The following is a 23798-nucleotide window of genomic DNA, read 5'->3' on the forward strand; positions in this document are numbered from 1 at the left end:
TGCCGTGATGAAGAGATAATCAGTGTTATTCATTTCACCTGTCATAATGTTATGCCTGATCGGTGTACATTTCAGCCTGTTCCTCACATAATTGTTATTTGAGTTCAGAAGACTAACGCCAAGTCACATTCTTGATTTTTGGAATTTCATAGCCTATAGTCCCTGTTCACTTACATGAGAGTAGAGCTTGGACATTCTGCTTCAGGACTTCTCGTTTTGGGTTCCATGGAAAAATATCACATGGGTTTGTAACAACAACGATGACAGAATTTCGTTGTACTCCTTTTACCTCATCAAACACTGAGAACTCAAGACAAACAGAACATACGTATATGCTGAACTGCACCATGCAGTTTTCTACACACTGGGCTTCTTTTTTTCTTCATTTATAAAGTAATTAAGATGTCAGCCCTGAGGTTGCATTTTTCATAATTTGGACGCCCCCCTACTTGACTAGCCCCTGCAGTGCCCGGCCATGTTCAGCACATCACCCACCTGAACACAGCAGCCTGCTGCAGTGAGAAGCTTACTGCACGGTCCGTAGTCCCACAGATGGTGATTAACAGCAGGGGGCAGGGGTTTAGGTCTGTGTGTCTCAGTATGTGCTGATAAACAAATGTACTACCTTTAGAGAGAGAACGGTTAGATTGGTGGGTTGGGAACATGTTTGTGAATCTTTGTTCCCCTTTTGAGCACATTAAGTATGTCTCTTTTGTGTATAGATTTTTGTTATTTGATGAAATGTTCCTGTCATGCTAAATAACATTGAATTAACCATTACAACAGCAAGAAGACACTATGTACACTTTTAAAAATAAAGGGTCTTTTTGGCATCAATGGTTCCATGAAGAACCTTTTACTTTCCATTGATCTTTGTGGAAAAATGTTCTTTAGACCACTAAAATGTTCTTTGAGAATGCATAAAGGAAACTCCCTTCTGGATGCTTTATTTGTATGAGTGTAGTGTTGACTATTGGTCAAGCTCTACCATTCAACCCAAGTTATTGTAAAAATGTGCATTTATTTTATAATGAATTGTACATGGTTATGTATAACTCCATAGAAAACGAATAAACAAATAATACTGCTCATATGAAGTACTTTTAAAGTGTGATGAATGATAGTGAATATGGTAATCATTATATAGCCTACAGTATTTCTGTACTTTTCAACCACTGGCTGTCATACCCAGACTGGCCGCGCAGTGGCGCAAAACGCGAGCTCCAAATGCCAATGGAGTGGGCACCGCGCTGTCATATGGTAGCCTACTGTCGCCGATGCTCGAGACAGGATTGAGGCTTGAGGAACCTCTGAGGCTTAACGGAGGCAGTCGTGACTTGGTCTTGATATAACAACCGAACTTCGACTTGGAATAACCCAGCTGTGCACTTACACCTTTCGCCTTGTGAGCGACGCGGCATGCACGGGAACAATGGGGATGGTCAGAGGTTGCGCTGAGGACGCCAGATGCCATACCGCACACATGTCCTCCCTAACATACGAATCCAGGCTCAACGCAGGTTATTGATTATGCTTGCGGGGTCCGACCGGGAGCCAGACGTTTCAGCAGCAGCAGAGAGAGTGCAGCGAGGTGGAGGCTGCGCGGCGACGCGCCCCCTGAATCCCTAAACTGAGTGAGTATCTTCAGCAGCATCATACGGCTCTCATCTCATTGGCATGCACTTCTGCCTACGTGCTGGCCATACAACGGAACCCTGTATTAAATGCATATCAGATTGTATAGCATGATCATTTGCTGTTGGATGTTGGAGGAATATGCGTTGGGTTTACATGATATTAATGTCTCTCATCATATAAGTCAGAAGACACGTGTGCAACAGCCTCAGTGTAGCCGCATTACCCTTTGTGATTCGACGCTTAATTAAACGATTTATAAGCAGGTTGTGGCATACTCTCTCACTCGGAGGAAACCAGTAGATCAGCACTGCCCCCCAGATAGCAATGAGTCGGCGGACCACCGGCGGTGATCCGGCGGCTGTAGAAGCGTCAGAATTGCGTAATCGCAAACACGTTTGACGGCGCACCGCCGGCGGCAGCCGCTTTTTAAAAGCGGCAGCCGGCTTCCTACCGCCTTCGTACCGCCGCCGGCCCGCAGGCAAACCGCCGTTCCGCCGCCTTTATACCAGAAGGCGGCCCGGCGGAGGCAAACGCTTTTTTCGAACGATCTGCCTCCGCTTATTGTGTAATAAATAATATATATATTTATTTATTATTCATATATTTGTAACATGCAGTTTATGATGGATAATAATTGAACAAACCAGATAAATTCCCATTTGGCATTTTTATTCCACATTTCAAAGTACATTAACTATCAATGATACAAGATAATATAAATTAAATATAACAGACAATAAATAAGCTTAAATAGGCCTATAAATAACAAAAAACATTTTTACTAAAGAACCTGCATGTTTCCAATTAAATTTTGGTTTAAAAAAAAAAAAAACAGCCTTACAAGCAAATTATAACACTTACAATATTTGTTAATAACAAATAGGTCAGCTCTGGGATGAAAAGAATTACCATTAAATATTATATCAAATAATGAGGATATTTGGTACCAAAGAATGTGCAGGATACCAAATAAATCGAGGTATAACATCACATTTAACAAGCCATTTCTAACAATAGCATAAATGGTAATAATTTAGAGTAAAGCTCTGGAGAAGAATAGAACAGTAGTAGAACAGAACATTATAACAAGCCTGACTATGGGTTCTCCGGTTTTCCCCGACCTCCAGAATGAGGCAGCGCAAATTGGCTTATCTTCAGTGATTTCTTGTGCGCCTATATAAAGGACAAACAACCTCGCCATCCCATATCTATCCAAGGAGCTGCCTTCAAGGCAGGGTCACAGGGAATAAAAAAAAAGTAATTTCCACAGTGAACAGTGTGGATTGGGTGAGTGTAGCCTGAAACTTCTGGCTTCTTTAGGGGTCTTGATGTTACTGACTGCAGGATAAAGAAAGGGTTCCAGGTGTCAGTAGTCAGCCTAGGTGTAAGAGGTCGGCTGTGGGTCCCTCTCAGCTGTGCGGCGTCTTTTTCCACCTTCACGATCAGATGCTCCTTTCAGGTAACGCATAGCGCTAACCTGGACCGCCTCATCAGTGGCATCCTGGGTTGCCGGGTTCTTCCGGATGGCTCCTGTAGAAAATACAGATCTGTCATTCCATGTGAATGTCATAAGGCCACACACATCTACTTAAATATATAACAAATTTATATATTTATATATATATTACTTTGAACAATGGTCTTCAGGAACATGTCTCTAAAACATGCTTTATCCCCTACACCCGTCCAGGTTGTATTAATGGAAAGGTGATTAGAGAAGATACTCTAAAGCATTCGCCACACGGTTGTCTTTAGGTCCCTCCCACATTTGATTGCCAAAAACCGAAGCTGAAAATACAAAAAAGTGTTACAAATTACATATCTCTGAAGCTTCTCATACATAAATATAAAAATGTGACAGGCTGTGATTCAGACTGTAGAATATGCAGTGTACAATCTTAAATTTTACTTTTTAGATTACCCTACAGCATTATAAACAAAATCAGCACACTTACTGGAGCTCTTTATCCTGCCTCAAACTGTTGTCAAGCAACGCCAAATGGGTTGTCTAGGGGGAGTAACAGACCCCCTGGCAGGGATAACTCTCCAAAAGACACATTGGCACTGAAATGTTGCAGCATAGTGTCCATTTTGTTGTCCATGCTATGCACAACATCGCCAAACTCTCCAAGACGTCGCAGCATTAGGGTCTGATCTGCACCTACAGGGGTTCACAGAATAAAAGAATAAAGCAGTCAGTCCTGGTCCCTCAACTACTAAACTATGACATTTACAACTAGGTCTACTACATGTACAGGTGGCCCCAGTGGGAATTAAACCAACAACCACAGGTGTTGTTTGCAAGTTGTACCTGATTGCCCAGTACGAGCAAACGTCGTCAACATTGTCCCAACTTGCTTCACCTGCTCATGAAGTGAGCCGCTGTCATCCGAAGCTACAAAATGAAAGGCATTTGGTAATTTTGGACCTACATCACAGTCAAAAAAGTAAAATTTAAGAAAGAGTGCATGTTCTCACCTGCTCGTGCATTGCTTTCCCTCAGGGCTTGGTTCTCATTCTGGAAATCTACATAAAAAATATTTTATTTTAATTATATATATATATATATATATATATATATATATATATATATATATATATATATATATATATATATATATATATATATATATATATATATATAACAACAACTACAGGCACAATTTTCCATACTGTTAAAGTTTCCAACATCTGCAATTTCCTGTTTGTCCATCTCAACTCCTTTCAATATTCTTCTCCTTATAGCCCAGTAACTAGACATTGTGACTAACAATTTATTTACCTTGAAAGCCGAAACGATTGTCCAACAATAGGTCTCTTGGATGAAGATAACCGATTGTGCTCTGGTCAAGGTATCTGCAAGAAAATGTGAACAAAACCGCATTGTTAACGTTAAATACAGAATATACAGTAGCTATGCTGTGGGGGGAAAAACTGGTCAGCCAAATGTGGAACAGTAAAATGTATTCATTCAGTGTAGTGATTCAAGTAAACTGCATTGTCCTCAAACATAATAAGTACAGCAGTTCAGAGAAATAACTCATAAATGACCTTAAATGCTAGAAGAACAGTAGCAACACAGCACATGTTAGCTAACACTTGCTAAAACTGACCTAACGTTAGCAGCATGCTTGTTCGGACTAACAAAATAATTTAAATAACCTATATACATCATTCTGTTTTGTTAGAAAACACCAAAAGTTAAACTTAAGTCTTTCTAGATGTAAAGCTTTGGCTAACTTACCTACAGTAGCTAGATACATTTTAACATGTAGAACATGCTTGAACTCAGTGTGTAAAAAAGGCGAAACAGCACGTGTTAGCTAACACTGTGTATTGTGCACTATATCAGCGTGCGTGTCTGAACAAACTAATTAAAACAACCTACCGGTATAGCTATACATCAAAAATGAACATAATATTGTGTGACACAAAAAGGAAACATGTACTTACTTAAACGCTCGTAGTCGAGGATATTTTCTGATCTCCTCTCTTCAAATACTAAAACCATGTGATGAGCGGCCGCTGTTGGTAAATCTGTATGTTTTACCGGTTTGTCTTCCGTCTTTTTTAAGTATACTGCCCCTCTCGGCCGGTGGAGGTACTTCTCTGTTTTTTTTTATTTTATTTTTATTTAAATTAGTACATGTATAGACAAGTACAATACAAAAAGTACAATGAGAGAAAAATAAAAATAATAAAGCATTGTGGTACAGTTCCGAATATGTAGAACAAAGAATAACAACAAATGTAACACTGTATATAAAATAAATAATAAAAATAAGAATTCTGAGATAGAAAATACTTTATAATATTAAGGCAGTCACATGAAATTGAAAAGCTTTCAGGTTTCTGTTTTTGTAAGCTTTTTGTTTTGCGACCTCATGTTTGAGAGGGTTTCAAATATTGTAAAAATCAGCTTTATAAGAGGTAATATTAGAGGGCTTCTTTTGAGTTATTCTTGTCTTATGAATGTAGAATTTTTCCTAAATAATTAATAATATATTTTTGTTTTTCAGAAAAATATGGGTTTTGAAAACAAAGTAAAATGTCATGAAGTTAGTTCTAATTTTTTGTCATGTCTATTTTAAAGTCAGTCCAAAAAGAAATAGAAAAAAGGCCAATACAAAAATAAGTGTTATCCTAAAATGAACTTTCAAACTTTCTTAACCCTCCTATTATGCTAAAAAAAAAAAAAAGTATTAGCCTACATCCATTATGGGTCAAATTGACCAACACTGTTTAAACACACTCGACATGCAAATAATCAAGTGAAAATTTAAATGTAATTTCCTAAACCTAACCTTATCATGGAATCAAGAGTCAAGAATCTGTTATAAACCCTAATGGCTTTGGAGCAAAAAAAACTAATATTTGATATAATTCACATATAGGCTATTATGATTTTATAATCGCTTCAAATGTGAGAACTAGTTAAAATGCTGTCAGTTCCACTCTATTTCCCAACAAGCCAAACATAGCCAACGTGGCTGGTCGAATTTGAGAGTAGAAATCCTTGTATTTCACAGCGGCTTGCCGCCAGCCGGCCGCGGTCCATTAGGCGGAGGCAACCGCCAGAGAAAATGAAGCCGGCGGCCCGCCGGCTAGTCGGCCGCGGCATCTCGCAAGAAATGGGAGTGACGTATTCGGCGGCAAACGTTTCATCACCGCCAGCGGGACGCACCTATAGCCGACAGCTTAGGGCCGGCGGCAAAAAGAAGCCGTGCCGATATTTTTTGCTATCTGGGCAGTATCATATTAATACCGTGAATGGTGGAATCAATTAAGAGAGCAGCGAGATTTATTTGTTTCCCTTCAATTAAAAGGGATTTCGATGGAAACCTCTTGCCGTCTGCTGTGGGAGCTGGCCTCGAGGACGCGCCTGCACTGCGCGTGCATTTCCACTTTGATCTTGTGAGATTATTTCCTGAGTGCATCAGTGATTGGCGGGACAATACCCACGGGAGCAACGAATTACTCGTGCTGAATAAGAGGTCGACCGCTGCGGGCCATAACATATCCTGAATTCGCGCTACATATTACACATATGCGAGAAGGGAAATTTGGTATCGCATAGTACTGGCATACCTGACATATGGCCAACAGCAGTATATCAGTTGTAACAGCTCACGTTTTAAAATTCATATAGGGAAAATTAAATCAAAAATAGTATTTGCTAACCTGTTGTGTCTGAATAAACCGCCGCAGTAAAAGCTGACTGATCTCCTGTCTGCAAAAAGGCGCAGTACTTTTAAGATGATTATGTGTAATTTGGGCACGACACGAGTCAAGCAAGCTCACCGTACAAGTTGAGGAGGCACGCGCACTGGTTTAGCTATAGCTAAAGTGTCGCCCGCGCCAGAAAAAAATGCAAAAGTATATAGACTAAACAGAACACAAATGTCTTTAAACTTGTCTGTAATAATTTCGAGAGTTAATATAGGCCTAGGAGAACGAATTGTTTACTCTTACATCCATCCACTGGCTTCGTTAACGTAATTTCTTTGGCGCGCACGAGCCAAAAGCATCGGTTGAACTTACTAAACGACCACGCCTCCTATGCTAAACGGAATCTCTTTAGTAAACGATTATCTTCATGAGTCATTCGCGTTCATATAACTCGTGTAATGATTAAACACTCTTTCCGGAATCATTCATTCGAATGTGTCTTTAACGAATTGGTTGAATGACTCACACATCAGACAAGAACATAGTCAAGTTGAATGCCATACTTAGCCTTCGATGCAATTTGCTGAAAGGGCTACCTACGAATCTGAATGAATCTTTTTGTGAACGATTCAGAAGAATCGAGTGCTTTTACTGAATTCAATCACCATCACTAGTGTAGAGGGAAGGCTTTTCGATTCAAACTGGTGATGCCTACCTTTCATAAAACAGACAGATGAAGGTTCTGTGTGTGTCATGTATGTGAGTTTGTGAGAGTGGCTGCAATGAATCAGACTGCTCAGTCAACTTCCTGTTGATTGGTGGAGACTGAAACAGATATGATGTCCCCAACCATGAGTATCAGAAAAAGCAAGCAAAATGTTCTGTACTATCCAATCACCGAAAGAAAAATCCAACATTGGCTCACTTGTGATATGGTGTAATGTCTGAAGTCAGGAGGGGTAACGAACGGTGTACTATTTAAGACGTGAATCACACGCCTTGTTTTGTCACATCTGAAATGTGTTCAATTTCCTGAGCCTCTTGTTTATCCTGAGGTGGCCTACTATGTGAACAGAGCCTTGGAGAGAACCGTCAGAGATTTGCTGTAGGTCTGCGACGGTGTGATAAGGCCCTGCAGGCAGACATCCATTAAGCTTGAGGCTCTGCTGAAGATACTGTGAACTGCAGAGAAGTTCCATCTCTCAGCCTTATCGTGGAGCAGATGAGTGGTCATAACTCCTCACAGGAGGAAACATACACAGCCTATATCTGTCCTAGAAACATAGGCTATGTGTGTGTGCCTGTGTGCATATTTGTGTGTTTGTGTCTGTGGGATTTTTAGACCTGCAATATAGAAGAGCAATTGAAATGTGATTGCATGAAAATACAGAAAAATACATTTGCCCCACTTATAGTTACATATTGTGTCCAGACAGAATGTTTACTGTGACTTAGTTGGGCAATGAAGGTCATGTGGAAGAGACCCTTTCTGATCAAACCAGAATGATTCACAGCTATAGCAAAACTCTCAACAATCTCCTAGCGAGAGGTCAGAAGGTCCTTGTCTCTTCCAAACAAAGGTCGTAAGGGCAGGAATCTCTGGTGATTGTGTTTTGGTCTGTTTACAGTTCAGCACTGGAGGCTGTTCATGACACCAGTCATTTGTTTACATTGTTTTTTCCCCATTATACTAATATACTGAACAGTTTTTGGAATGGCAGATGAAATGAAAAAATTATTACAATACTGTTATTATTTTGAAGCTGTATCTGCTACTAAATGTATTTTTTTCCTGAATTTCTTAAACACTAGGATATATGTACAAACACTCATTATGCTGGTGTTCATTTAGGCTGATAATGAGAAATTATTCCGGTAGGCCTATATGTTTGTACCTCTTCTGTTCATAGCACAAGATGAGCACAGTGTGAGATGCAGTGTTGTTATTGTTAACTAAAACTATTAAAAATATGTATATTTTTTGTAATTTAAATGAAACTAAAATAGAATATATTTACTTAAACTTAAAAATGTAAGCGAACTGAATTAGAACTGAAATAAGTACATGTTTAAGTAAAATTACTTAAACTAAAACTGAAATAAATTAAATCTAAAAAGACATATTTTAAAAACAAATAAAAATGACTTAAGCACATAACAAAATAAACTTAAATTAAAATAAAACAAAAAATGTTCAAATAAATGCTAATTCAAAATATATAAAAAATACTAGTATATAAAAATTCTAAAAACTAGTTAGATGTCACTTTCCACGATTAGGTAAAAAAAAAATTAAACATGGATGAAGACCTTGTTATCCACTGTGTCATAGTTTTTATTATTATTTTTTAGGGGGGAAAAAAAAAATCACACTAATCAGGGTTTAAAACTGTATTTAACCGGTAATGGTGTGTAAAATAAAAATGTATGCGCGTTCGCATCTTTTCTCTGATAATTTGCTATAAAAAAAAAGACATTCAGTTTCAGACACTATTTTGTTACTGTTTGTAGAATGTTCCAGATACACTCTAGCAACTTAGTCGTAGAACCTGGTTCACAGTCGTAGTTCGGTTCGTTGGTCCGGACCAAAAAACAAAAACAAAACATATAGTCCTGGTCCGCTTAGCGTTCACACTGGCATTTTTAACAGCGAACCTAAAGTTACCGAACCGAAGGCATAGGGATACGGTCACAACCTGATTGGTCGGCTTTTATGACGTATATTTCGCGACGGAGCTTGCTTACCGAACATTCAGAACAATGCTGTGTGCTGGATTAAACGCCATCATTTTATGCGTGTACATATGGTTTTATTTTTACCAGCTGAGACCTGACGAAGAGCTCATAAAATGTTCAAAACATTCAAAACAGCACCAGGATTTCCTCCGTTGTATGCAGAAACGAAGATCTGCATATATTGATGAGGCACTTTACCTCCTCATTGCTCCATGCTTGCCCTCTACTCATTTTGGATACACCGATCTTTCCGCGTCATCAAATCAGCTGACTTGTAGCGTCGCATCTTGTGATATCACATCCTGTTTTTGGTTCGTTTACATGTCTTTGGTCTGTGTTGCGTTCATATATCAATCGAACCGCACCAGAGTTCGTTTGGAAGAGGACCAAGACCCATCTTTTTAGGGTGCTTTCACATCTCTAGTTCGGTTCATTTGGTCCGAACCAAGGGCAAACAATTATACATTGTAGCATTTTCAGTTTTTTTGGTTCCTTTTCACACCACACTGAATGCTTTGGTCCGAACCAGTTGAAACCTAGACAGTAAAAGAAATGGACAGAGTGACTCCATAGACTTCAACGGGGAGAATTGAAGTCAGGTAGAACCACTCACTTCCTGATGGCTGAGCGTACTGCGCATCCTCAGACTGAGCTTGACGACGTAGATGTGACGTGATCAGCCTGTCCGACAGTGGCAAGTCTTCTAGTAGTTGTGCAACGTAAAATCTGAATCACCGAATCTTGCAGAGACAGAGAGGGTGAGCAGGAGCAACTTTTGATGAATGAAGCAGGATCTGCAACATCTCTATCTGTGTTTATGCCTCCACGTCCCCCCGATTGCCTCATAGACAGTAAAAGATTGCCTACGAGCTTCTCCTCGGGTCTATAAGGTAATTTGCTCAACAGCGCGACACAGTCGCGTGGTTATGACGCAATCGTAAGCCTATATTTTACAAAAACAGCTTCAACGGGACGATAGTGTAAGATACAAGGTAATGGAGCCTTTTATACATTGTCGTGTTTGTTTAGAAATAAACAATGGATGAATGGAGTCTTTAAACAACTCAGATGTAAAGATGTTCACTGTCAAAGTGAGGCCAAAATGAATGGGAGTCAATGGGATGCTAACAGGTGATGGCTTGGTTAGCAATGGCCGCTCCTATGGGTGGTACGCTTTCCAGTGTCTGGGCTACCCCCTTGGTTGAAACGAACCAAAATGCAGTCATATGACAACATCCACATCACTCATTGGCCATGGCGTATTTCCTAAAACTAGCCTGCGACTGCGCAGGCTAGTTTTGGCCCTGGCCATAATCTATTACATTGTTTGAGATGGTGTGAGATGGTGGTCCAGTGGGTTAAACCATGGAACTGATACGCAGAAGGTTGCTGGTTTGATCCCAGCGGTCACCACCAGTGTGTCCTTGAGCAAGGCACTTTACTCCATGTTGCTCCAGGGGATTGTCCCTGTAATAAGGGCACTGTAAGTCGCTTTGGATAAAAGCGTCTGCCAAATGCATAAAAAATATAAAACATAATCATGTCACCAAGTAATAATAATAAAAAAATTGTTTGTATACACCACAACATGCAAACAATACATTTCTATAATGAAGCGCGGATGCGGCTTGAAAACAACGTTCTTATGCACTGCAAACGGCGAGCGCGCATCGCTCGTCACTTCAAGCGAAGATCGCGTTGTTCTTGTGAGTTTTCGAAAGTTGGGACCTAATATGGTCATCAGACCAAATTTCTATGAGGCTCCGCACCTCCTCACTACTCCAACTTTGTCCGCGAGCTGCCATGCTAAAGTGCAAACTGTAAACAAACACTACCTCATCACATAATGCACAGCGCAGCTGACCACAGCAGCTGGCTTAGTCCAAAACTGATCAGTACTTTTTGCAGTTGGGTCTGTTCGAGGTCGGATCACGTTCTCACCATAAACGAACTGCTCCAGAGTTCGTTTGAAAGCGTACCGAGAGACCACCTCTTCAAGGAGGTCTCGGTACGCTTGTTTGGTCCACTTTTGGTGCGCATCCGAGTGCGATTGCTGCTTTCACACCTGACCAAACGAACCGCACCAAACGAGAAAACGAACTCTAGTACGATTCAACCGAACAAAATGAGGCAGGTGTGAAAGCACCCTTAGCGGTCTCGGTTTGCTTGTTTGGTGCGCACCAGGGTTCGGATGGCAGCGTTGACACTATGTTCAAATGAACCGCACTAACCGAGCAATCGGACCAGGGTTCGTTTTAATCGAACCAAACATGATAAGTGTGAACGCACCCTTAATTGAGCCAGGATAGTCATTTTCTGTAAAATTTTGTGAGTAGAGTAAATGGGTGAGAGCAAATGGGTGTTTTGTTTACATTTTTACGGTGTTGAATTTACATGACATTTTCTGAATAAAAAATCTTAAGTGATGTTTGCTAGTACAAAACTCTCCATCACAAGTATAAGTGAAGTGGGTGGTTCTAATGCGTTGTGAGTGTCTTTTAGTTTTAGAGGATTGCTATTAGTTGATAGGGTGTTGCTATAATAGGATGTACAATTGCTTACCCTCAAGTTGGGTTATTATATATATGGCTTCTTCAATGTGAGTCAATGTAATATTTTTCTTCATATTTTTCATCAGTTAGCATTAGCTGTTAGTGCTGCTGATAGTAGCAGCAGATGTATCAGTTCGACCAGTCATACTAGTTCTGGAATAAGTTCTATTTTATCTTATACAAAGCAGTTATATAAAGGTGGCACTGAGGAGTTTGGTTTGAAGGATGTGCATGTTTTAAATCCAAGACAAGATGACAGAGGACACCCTGTTTTCCCTCTTGCTCCTGAATAAATCATTTAACATCCCTCATGCTAACATGCTGCTAAGAGGAGACTTAAGGGCTGTTCACACATGCAGAGATTTACAACAAAGCAGCAGGAAGTCATTCATTTTCAATGAGAGTTGATGATTTCTGATGACACGAACGTCAGCGACAGAAGTTGAGCAGTCAAACATGCTTTTGGTTCATATATTCATTTGTCATCATTTTTGTAGTTTACTTTCCACTTATATTGTCTTATACCCATTCCCCCATTCTTTTTGCTGATGTAGAACGGACAGAAAGAGAAGGAAAAGAGTGAAAAGGGGAAAAAACAAGAGGGGGAGGAGGCGAGAGAGTCATGTCTCGGGGGTTTGGGGGGACGTGCCAGTTTCTCTCTGACTGAAATCTAGGGCTTCACAGTAATTAAAACATGCCATTCCCCAATCTCTCTCTGTTTCTCTTTCTTCTTCCTTATTCCTGAGCTCCTTACAAACAGACACAATCTTTCTCTTTATTTCTCTGGGGAAGTAATTGACTGGAAAATAGAAGCTGGTGTCTGATATACAGATGGAGACCTGCCATTGTTACACGATCCAATTTAGTCTTTGTTAAAGCAATGAGATTCATTTCAAACCACATGGTAAAGACAGGAAAATCTGGGAACCCAAATAAAAAGTATTAATCATGTGATTGTGACCTGGAGTTACTGAAGTTTGGACATGCTGAAGCTGTTGTTGTTTGACATAATGCAATTGCAGACAATAACCACTAGGGAGCAGAAATTTAAGCATTGAATATGTTAGCATAGTTAGCACCTGCTGGAAATCTATCTATACTCAATATGCATCTTTCTTCAACATATATTTTGTTATTTTTATAGAGATTTTTTTACATTAGTCGATATTAGAGATTTCGTTTTGTTTTTTTATTTATTTATTTAGGTAAGATTGGAATAATTTTAAAAGCATAAATAATTAAAACTGTTAAATGTAAAATTTAGCAAATCTCAAAATGAATAGTATATACATTTTTCACACTGCACCTTATAATGTTGTGTTGCCTAAATTCACTTGTAGGATTTAAAATAATTTGTAGGATTTAAAATTATTGATTGCATTAAAGGTAGGCTATTATTAGAAAAAGCATAGGGGCAATTTAATATCTGTAAATCCCTATTTAATTATGTAGTGGTCTGACTCCAGGAATCTGGACTCTTTTACATATATTAACAACATGTTAAACATGTTTACTAAATTAATTTAAACTCTTGCCAAGAAGTTGTATATAGTCATTAATTGCAGTAATATCATGACTGTTAGTAACTCTCAAGACTGGAGGGCTTGTTTCATTTGTGTTTCAATTTAAATTGTGTGCTGGTGGACTGAAAGTCTCCAATTAAGAGTCAACAGGATGTTTTGCGTTTAGCTTGGTCACATTAATCAAATATGAAGTGGTAATAATTTTAAGGGGATTGTCCTGGGAATCCTAAATTATTGCGCAGCATTAGCTGATTTTACCAATTACATAGGATTTTGTCTTGCTCTAATGAGTCGGTTTTCAGAAAGGCAAATTAATCAGTTGGAGAATAAAGACAGGGACTGTGTATCAGTGATAGGCTTTTGCTTCTTCCCAAACAGTATCCATGTAATTACACAGGAAACAAGCTCTTTACTGTTTAATTAGCCCAGCACAGACAAGATGTAGATTTAGCCACGAACTCCATACATTTGCCAAGTCCGACTCAGCCCAAAAAGTGTGATGGGAGTTTATCCGTTAGTCTTCTCAGTGCTATTTTTCAGAGATGGTTCTATTTGAACTTTGACACAACACGTGTGTGTGTGTGTGTGTGTGTGTGTGTGTGTGTGTGTGTGTGTGTGTGTGTGTATGTGTGGACTAAAAGAGCCATAGTCTCATGAACACCATAAGGTCCAGTTTACACTGCAATTTATTCTGGCCAAGAACCGCCCACATAGCGAGGAACAGACCAACAAATATTGACAATAATAATGCCATCTTTGATTGAGACTAGAAAACAAAAACAGTTTTTAATTTATGGCAGTTATTAAAGGAAATAATCAATGCAGTAAGCCATAAATCACACTGTAATGCTGCTTAAAGCGTTAGTTCACTCAAAAATTAAAACATTAAAAACTAAAATTATGATCCTATGATACTCACCCTAGCTCGAGCCATCCTAGGTGTATATGACTTTCTTTTTTCAGCCAAACACAATCAGAGTTAGAGGCTAGATTTTGAAGCCCAAAAAGCGCATTCATCCATCATAAAGGTAATCCTTAATGGCCAAAATTCATATTTATAACTTTATAAACTTTAATGACAGAGCTTCTGGTAATGGCCATACACAAGTCAAGTTCCGGCGAAAGAGTGACCTGACACATGACACATTGACAAATGCAGAAACGCAGAGGATGGAGCAAAACAAAACACCGGTCACGAAATATAAGTCTAAAACGAGAAATTTGAAAAAGAAATCCTTGAGTTTGTTGTCCAGCCCAATTTGTTTGAACCAGTAGAGGCGTCTACTCTCACCTAAGCTTATGCTATTCTCTTTTATCCTACGTCATACATCAGGTTAGAGGTCACTCTTCTTCAGTGATTATAGTATATAAAGTTATAAATATGGATATTTTTCTTACAAAAAAGCCCCAGAAGGCCATCATTAACCCCCTGGAGCCGAATGGGTCACTTTTATGATGGATGGATGTGTTTTTTGGGCTTCAAAATCTAAGGTACCAAGAAAGTCATACACCTAGGATGGCTTAAGGGTGAGTAAATTATGAGATTTTTTTAACTAACCCTTTAAGTTCTGTAGAATATGTCAAACAGACCCAAACATTGTCATCAGAAAGGTCAGCATTTATAATACCTAGTCACACATGCACATAACAGCATCTGCACCTGTTGACAGTTACAGGGACTATTTTATTCCCCTAACTCACGCTTCTCTGCATGAAACACATCATTATTGGGAATGACTTCACAAATCAATAGAACCAACATGTGATTCTGCCATTCGGTGGGGGTGAAACAGTCACATCAAGCTCCATCTGGCCTCAGAATAATGTGTTCATGACAGAACAATTCCTGATAGAGCACTCGGTTTGAGCACTGTCATCGTCTCTTTCTTTCCAGAAACACACAGGACAACACAGCCTAATAGTAGTTTGCAACATGGGTTATGGTTTTGTAATTGGTTAAGGGTTATTCAGCAGATGCTTTAGACCTTAATCACAATAAAAGCTTGTAAGCACCTTGTAAATCTGAGTTTTTGTTCTAGCTGTAAACATGTTGTGACATGATTTTATGATGAGTGTTTGGTGTTTGCTGCATCAAGCTGGAAAGCCCCGTCCACTATAGGCTACATCTCATTGGTCCAAATTCATTGGTTTGAGTCACATTGCACAGCAGTTTCATGTTCAGTGTGGACACACAAATTGCTTGTCACTGAAAACTTGCTGAATCACACCTTGGGTTACGTGTATATCATAAAAGGCATTATGAGATCATGATTTTAGTAACTCTCTAGATGCTCAGGTACTCTCATCTGATTGGGAAACCATGAAACCAAGAAAGCTCAAGTCATTAGGCTGCCATTAGTAAATTCTATCATACCGCTCCAACCTAAATAAGCAGCTCATGTGCAAAATTTAGAGTCACCTTGAATCAAAATCACTGTGGCTTTTATGAAAGTCATCAGTGTTTCAATATTCTGAGTGTCTGTTTGTTTTGAGCAAATCTAATGGTGCTAAAAATGGCCCATCTAGAGACATAGATTGTCTTTCAGTCATTTGATTAGTCACTACCAATAAATTGACGAGATTTGAAATATGCCATGGGTGGAGTAAAACATTTTACTCCAGATTTGGAGTAAAACATGTCTTATATTATAATTAAATATGATCAATATACACTATATTGCCAAAAGTTTTGGGACGCCTGCCTTTACATGCACATGAACTTTAATGAATTCCCATTCTTAATCCGTAGGGTTTAATATGGATTTGGCCCACCCTTTGCAGCTATAACAGCTTCAACTCTTCAGGAAAGGCTTTCCGCAAGTTTTAAGAGTGTCTTTATGGAAATCTTTGACCATTCTTCTAGAAGCGCATTTGTGAGGTCAGGCACTGATGTTGGACAAGAAGGCCTGGCTCGCAGTCTCCGCTCTAATTAATCCAAAAAGTGTTCTATCGGGTTGAGGTCAGGACTCTGTGCAGGCCAGTCAAGTTCCTCCACACCAAACTCGCTCATCCATGTCTTTATGGACATTGCTTTGTGCACCAGTGGAACGCAGTCATGTTGGTACAGAAAGGGGCCATCCCCAAACTGTTCCCACAAAGTTGGGAGCATGAAATTGTCCAAAATATCTTGGTATGCGGAAGCATTACGAGTTAAGAGAGACCATATCCCCCCTCCACCAAACTTTACACTTGGCACAATGTTTCAAAGTGCAAGATTTTGAAAACAATGCCTTTACCGTCTACATGTAATGCATAATGCATATTACATGTTCACGCATGCGTATTATGTGTTTGCGGGGTGCATAATACAGCCTTTTTCAGTCATTTTTGCAGATTGTTTTTGACAACTTTGCTGTCGGTTTTTAGTACTTTGTTGTCGTGTAAATATACCCTTAGGCAGGAAAACCTTAAACAATATCCACACATAATAGAATTGTGACAGGTTAGTTGCTGGTTTATATATTAGTTTAAAATTTTGTTTATAGCTTCAGTGTAGGTGTTTGCTCCAGAGCGACAGCAGGTTTTACCTGGATCTATTTGTCCAAACCTAAGTGCAGATCATGATTGATTTGTTTTGGTCATATTTTTTTTTCCTGGTGCTGTTGAGTGGACAGAGCTCCTGTGGCGATCCTATCGTAATCTTCATAGATATCTGGAATGTGAGAGTCTGGATGCTTGCCCCTAGTCTAGCACAGCGGTTTTCCTTACTTTTGGCTGGCAGCCTTTGACAAACACACTCTCTGTTTTCTGTGTATAAACAGAGAGTCGGTGCGTGATGGATTCACTTATTAATCTTCAGGCGTGTTCTTACATTGATGCATATACTCAAGAGACCCATGTACAGTTTAAAAGTGGTCACCAGGAATTCAGGTGCAACTCAGGGCAAGTATGCATGCGTACTACATTGTGACAACCGCATTATTGTAAAAAGTCCTTTTTTCAGGCTGACAAAGAGCAAGACACAATGAAAGAAACATTTTTTTCTTAGTATTGTCTCCCTCCTTTGTTGTTTCGACACGCTGCTGTTTGCTTATGCAGAGGTATTTTTAGCTCTTATCATGACTCATTTCCCATTTGATAGTACTAAACCAAGAGCCAAAATAATTAAAACTGGGCTAATTCTTTATCTGAAAAAATCCACACACTTCAGCTCATGCATGATGCCTGTAAGGTGTGAGTCAGAAATAGCCACAGAAATCCTAGTACTGCCACCAGCAGTACAAGTCTTCACAATGAAAAATAAAACCGGGATTGTGCATGAAAACAAAAGGTGACTGAGCGATTCAGGGCGCACTCTCCATTCAAAAGTGCTGGCCCATTCAGAAGATTTCTGATGTAATGGAGAACATTGGACAATTGGAGAAGTGTACGCAACAACGCAGTCAAGTGTGTTGACTGTATTATACATTTGTCTCACATGGGTTCATTTCAATGCGTCTTTTCTCCTGTGCAGTCATTTGCGATGTCCCCTATAGAAACAGGAAGAGTTGGAGATGAGTGTATATATATATATATATAAACATATATATGTATTTCATTTTGTAATGCATAATAGTGTATTGCATTACATCAGTGTGTGATCACATCTGCACAAATTCAAACTTGGCACGTTAAGATGCGCCATGTCAGGTTGGACATCATTAGCGTTAGTTTCTACATTTGTTTCTCTTGGACTGTCAGGGGCCTCCAAAGCCTCAAGCCACGTGTCCTTACACTGTCAAATATAGTTTAACACTTGGGCTCCTGGTGAATACAGTGCAAGCTGACCACTTTGGCCCCTGGGACCCGTGGCGCATTTAGCAGTAGCTGACCACTTGGAACCCCAGGGCACTGCGACACTTTCTCTGTGAGCTTATGAGGGCATGCACTACTATTTTAGTCATCTAATGTTAGTCGACCAAATCAAGTATTTTTAAAAGCAAGGGGCCTCGCAGGACCATGAGTGTACTCACATATTTATTAGAGAGCAAAATATAGTGTTTTTTAAATGACAAAAGTTTCAAGTAGAAACCACAACACTTTATCTGTTTAGAAAAGGGCTGAAGTGACATGTAAAAGCTCAGCGTTTCAGCAACTGTGTCGCCTGTTTGTTCACAGCAACAGACAGGTTAGGTACCTGATGATCATGAATCTTTGTATGAAAAATGCCCCCCAGTCTGAGGCAAATGATTCTACACAAACGCTGAGTGACAGTTAGTGGGCAGAAAATGACACACTGGTAGAGAAGAGAGAAAGACCTACAGGAGACACAGAGAGAGAAAGACGAAATAAAAGTACAAGAATGAGAGAGAGAGAGAGAGAGAGAGAGAGAGAGAGAGAACAAGAGAAAGTGTGGGGGAGAGTCACTCTCTGTCATTCATTCACACTCAAGAGAATGGCTTCAGGGTAGGAATAAAAGAGTAAGTTTCATTTTTGTTATCCCTCTGATGGGTGAAAAAGGCTTGTTTTACAAAGCAAAGGAACTGATTCTAGCACCTCCACTTTTCCCTTTTCAGATCTTGTGGACAGTGTTTGAGAGTGTGTGTGCATATGTGTGTGCGTGTGTGAGGGCGCGCGTGAAAGTGTGTGTGTTAGCACTTCCACATGGCCTCCATGCAGGACGGGGTGAACTTCTCTGCTCATCCCTACGGCAAAGTACTGCTGCTGGGGGCCATCGCCGCCGCCTCAGCCTTCGTTGTCACCATTCTCATCGTTGTGCTATGTGTGGGCTGCCAGAGGTGAGTTGCACACACAAACACACATGCTCATATATAAAATGCTCTGATTTCTTGTCCTCTTTGGTTGTTTGTTTACTTCATATTCAGGGGTGACTGCTTTTTCAAATCCCTAACCTATAAGTATAGTGCATAACTCATCCTGCTTTTGTGTTGCATACATAATATCAAGCAGGTCATGAGGAGAGGGTTAAAGAAATTGGTAAAAAAAAAAACTTCCTTAGACTTCCACTGAAGGAAGGACACCATATATTGGGACCAGATTATCAAAAATCCCCTTTCACACAGAGTGTTGATTCCAGAAGATTGCCATAAAATTGCTAGAGTGCCTTCTGTGTGAACGCAAACAGGTCCCGGGATTGTACCCAGGATGAGGACCTAGTAACATTGCCGGGATCAGTCCCAGAAATGCACCCTGTGTGAACAAAAGGCAGGATCAATGCCATAAGGGGTGTGTCGTAGAGATGACGCTAAAGCTGAAATTGTTCGCCAGCTTAGTATAGGCAATGCGCTAGTTTATGATCGAATCAGAAAAAAATGCACAAGCATGGTCATAAGTAAACTTAAGATGCTGCGAGACATTACACGTCCAACACGTCACATCCTGATGTCACGTATCTTCACGGGATGTGTGTGAATGTGCCAGTGTGAATTAACCAAAATCAAACAATCCCGGTACACATTATCAGTGTATTTTCCGGAATCTCTGTGTGAAAGGAGAGACATGGGCTTATTTGGTGGGCCAATTAGCAACCACCCAGAACACAACCGCAATTTAATATCTAGAAATTATGAATAGAAAGTTAGAAAGTTCAAAAGAACAGCCTTCATTTGAAAAAAAAAAAAAAAAATGCATTTTCATTCCATGCATAAGGATTTTCCTATTCTATTATAACACCGGCAGATCTTACCTTCTACAGCAGGCCTTACTTTAGTACAGTATTTTTAAATAACAAATCTCTGTTATTTAACAAGTGTTATCGTACTTGCTTATAACAGTATGCTTTGTACTGTAAATCTTCATAACATCATCACAGAAAATGCTTCTGTAATACGAAGCCACTCCTGCCGTGTGTGTTCCAGGATGAAAGCCAGAGTTCACCTGTCGTCACCCATCACTGTCACTAAGGTCTATAATAGAGAGCTTATTCAAAAAATGCCATTGAAGTTCACCCACGCCTCTTTCATGCTCACTGCGTAATGGTGGGGATGTCATTTTGACATGGCAGTGATGTTTAAACAGGAAGTGCCTGTTTTTGTTTTTTTTACTTTCCCATCTCTCTCTCTCTCTTGTTCCACCGATGATAGCACAGAGCACGCTGTGTGAATGCTAATGTCTCATTTTGTCAAAGCACATGATGCATCTGGTTGTGGGAGGACAAAGAAAAAGAATTAGGGGAATGAGAGATGGAGGAAAAGAAGTGAGAGAGACAAAGACAAGGGTCGAAGGAAATACTGATGAGATATACATTGAGATCCTGTGGGAGAAAATAAATGAAAAACTAGAGAAGACGTTTAGATAGGAGCTCTTTTCAATATTGGATATATTTTCAACACTAAAAGATAAACTTAACTTGAACGTCTATGTGCGGCTCATAAAGGAATAGTTCACCCAAAAAACGAAAGTTGTAACAGTTCACAAAACCAGTCAGAATGATTAATTGAATCAGTTCTCACTGATTCACTCATTTCTTTGTAGTGGTTAACAGACCACTGTAGGGGAAGATTGTAAATTTCGGTCTATTTGTCACACAAAGCAATGACGTATAGTGTTGAGAAGGGACCACTATTATGATGCTTTTCCGTAATTTTTAAAGCTTGAAATCTCCCATTTTAAAGAGCACAAGGCAAAATTGAAGCTTATGTGATTCACTAACCTTCCACATAATTCATATAACAAGATCTGAAATGGTCAGAATAATATATGGGCTTAAAAAGCTTAGTTGTAGACTACACTGGAAGAAAAAAAGGTACAGCGCTGTCACTGGGGCAGTACCCTAAGGTACAAAAGCGAAAAAGGAACTAATATGTACCATTTAGGGGTAAGTAAGGTACAAAGTGACAGTTCTGTACCTTTTTTTCTGAGAGTGTATGTGACCCTGGACCACAAAACCACGCATAAGTCGCACAGGTATATTTGCGGCAATAGCCAACAATACATTGTATTGGTCAAAATTATCGATTTTTCTTTTATGTCAAAAATCAATAGGATATTAAGTAACGATCATGAAACAGATCATGAAGCAAAATATCTTCTGCCATGAAGATATTTTGTAAATGTCCTACCATAAATATATCAAAAATGTATTATTATTAGTAATATGCATTGCTAAGGACTTCATTTGGACTTCAATGGGGATTTCCTCAATATTTAGATTTTTTTGCACCCTCAGATTCCAGATTTTCAAATAGTTGTATCTCGGACAAATATTGTCCTTTCCTAAAAACCATACATCAACGGAAAGCTTATTTATTCAATCTCAAATTCAAAAAATTGACCCGTTTGACTAGCCTGACAAGTCAGACCCACATCAAGATGTTGGGTCTGGGAACACACCATTGACAGGGCTCAATCCGAGGGGCGGGATAAACGGTTGTCTTTCAAGTTCCCTCTGCACGCAATAGGATAGCGCTACAACCAACCAGAGCACAGAAGAAGATGAAGCAGAGTTAGTTGATAGATAAAACTTTCGCTGTATCCGGTCGGCAAAACTCCGAACACATCTTCCTTTCTTAAGAATGACTTCAGTGCCGTTCTTTGTTCTTTTCTCAAAGAAAAGTTTAACTCCAAGAGTTCCGTCGAAACGGCCAAAGCCGATTCGAAAGACTGCTGTTCGCCAGCTTCTTTGTTTACAAGTAGCACTCGGAACCGCGTCAACTCTGCCGTCATTATGTTAAGCCCGCCCACCGACTCTATACACGATGTGATTGGCCTGACCAGAGTTTGTTTTTTCCAACGGAGAGTTGCTAGACTACCCTGGTTGAAAATGAGATTTGCTGCCGCTAAGGTGCGCCTAGATTTCTAGGCTACTGTATTATTCCAAAAAGTTTTTTGAGAAGGGTAAATGTTCTTGCGTGACATTACACTAATGTTTTTTATTCTGTTATGTCAAATATCAGTGATTCACTGTAATCTCAGTAATAGCTTTAGTACTTTACAAAATCCATTTTGTATCTATTTCTCGTGCTGTTCTTCTTCTGAGGGTAGATTCCTGATACCTACACTGTTCCTGTAATATTATCAAAGGAGTGCTAGGCAATCAGAAGAGAACAAATGACATGTTTTTCCAAGAATAAACAGACGTCTAGTCAAATTTGGCGGAACATCCCGGGCAATGGGTCTGGATCAGGGCTCTGTGTATAAGTGAGAGAGGAAAGTTTAGAGTCACTGAAAGACATGAATGTCTGTGTACTTCTTGTCTGTTCATGAAGGAATTCATCCTCAGCATCTATTGAACAATTTTAGTGATGTTTGAACTGTATTATGTTGATTATTTGATTGATTTTCTTTGTGGCTACGTTTTGGCCTGAACACCGCCTCTATGCAGTTACTCAGATGCCTGTTAATTATCCAGTGAAAGCCTTCTGTTGTTTCAAATGCCAATCTGGACTCATTTCGAGGACAGTTCATTCTGAATTCACTTGCACAGTTACTTCTGATCAAATGACTTCACTCAAACAGTTTATGAAAAACTACTGCCTTGAATCCTTCGAGTAGCCTAATTGAATTGAAATGTGCATTTTCTTCCTGCACAAGATAAACAGTTAGAGCTACTAAAGTAAATTGAATCAGGGAGCTCAAATGAGTCAGCGCTTTCCGTCTCCATAAATCAATTGATAAACGAAGCATTTTTAGTTTAAACCTAACATTCTAAAATGTTTGATTTGGGAACTGATTTACATCTTTCTGGCTGTGTCCTGCAGAAAGGGGAAGACGCACAATGGCCCCGGAGAGGAGAGGAAGCACAGGCTCATGGACATGGTGAAGATTTCTACGTTTTTTCTGGGTCTCATTCACTAATAATTGCACACAAGTTGTACATATCCTTATCCATTTTGTTACCCACTAGTTTATATGTCCGTTGTTTTGGAAAGAAGTCTCCTATGCTCACCAAGGCTGCAATTATTGGACAGTTACACGCTAATTTTGTGAAATATAATTACAATTTATTATTACTGTTTTTTATTTCAATATGTTTAAAAATGTAATTTATTAATATGAGTTTTAAGCAGTAATCACTCCATTCTTCAGTGTCACATGATCCTTCGGAAATTATTCTAATTTTCTGATTTGGTGCTCAAGAAACGGTTGCTGCGTATTGTGCGTAATATTTTTGTGAAAACTGTGATCACATCTCTTTCAGGATTATTTGAATAGAATTTAAAAGGTTCCAAAGAACAGCATTTATTTTAAATATAAGTATTTTGTAACATTTTTAATATCTTTATTTTCAATTTAATGTCCT

General features: G+C 39.3%; 1 protein-coding gene and 1 long non-coding RNA gene across 3 annotated transcripts in view; one reads left to right on the forward strand and one right to left on the reverse strand.

The window, feature by feature from the left end:
- Nucleotides 1-1232: 1232 nt before the first annotated feature.
- The window catches only part of LOC307132674 (uncharacterized protein), a 29487-nt gene continuing 6921 nt past the window's right edge, over nucleotides 1233-23798 (forward strand). For both annotated transcript variants that reach the window (XM_079827142.1, XM_079827141.1), the window contains exons 1-3: nucleotides 1233-1634; nucleotides 19114-19335; nucleotides 23257-23314. In XM_079827142.1, coding sequence (XP_079683268.1) covers nucleotides 19202-19335; nucleotides 23257-23314 — 192 coding nt within the window. In that variant the 5' untranslated portion in view covers nucleotides 1233-1634; nucleotides 19114-19201. The remainder of the gene's footprint in view (nucleotides 1635-19113; nucleotides 19336-23256; nucleotides 23315-23798) is intronic.
- LOC307132844 lies at nucleotides 2288-5294 on the reverse strand. The gene is made up of 7 exons (XR_013817328.1): nucleotides 5092-5294; nucleotides 4421-4494; nucleotides 4117-4164; nucleotides 3950-4033; nucleotides 3594-3799; nucleotides 3267-3426; nucleotides 2288-3168 (listed from the first exon to the last, which is right to left on the reverse strand). It is a non-coding gene; the product is annotated as an uncharacterized lncRNA (long non-coding RNA).

Source organism: Gobio gobio (assembly GCF_949357685.1).
Source record: "Gobio gobio genome assembly, chromosome: 10".
Classification (NCBI taxonomy): Eukaryota; Metazoa; Chordata; class Actinopteri; order Cypriniformes; family Gobionidae; genus Gobio; species Gobio gobio.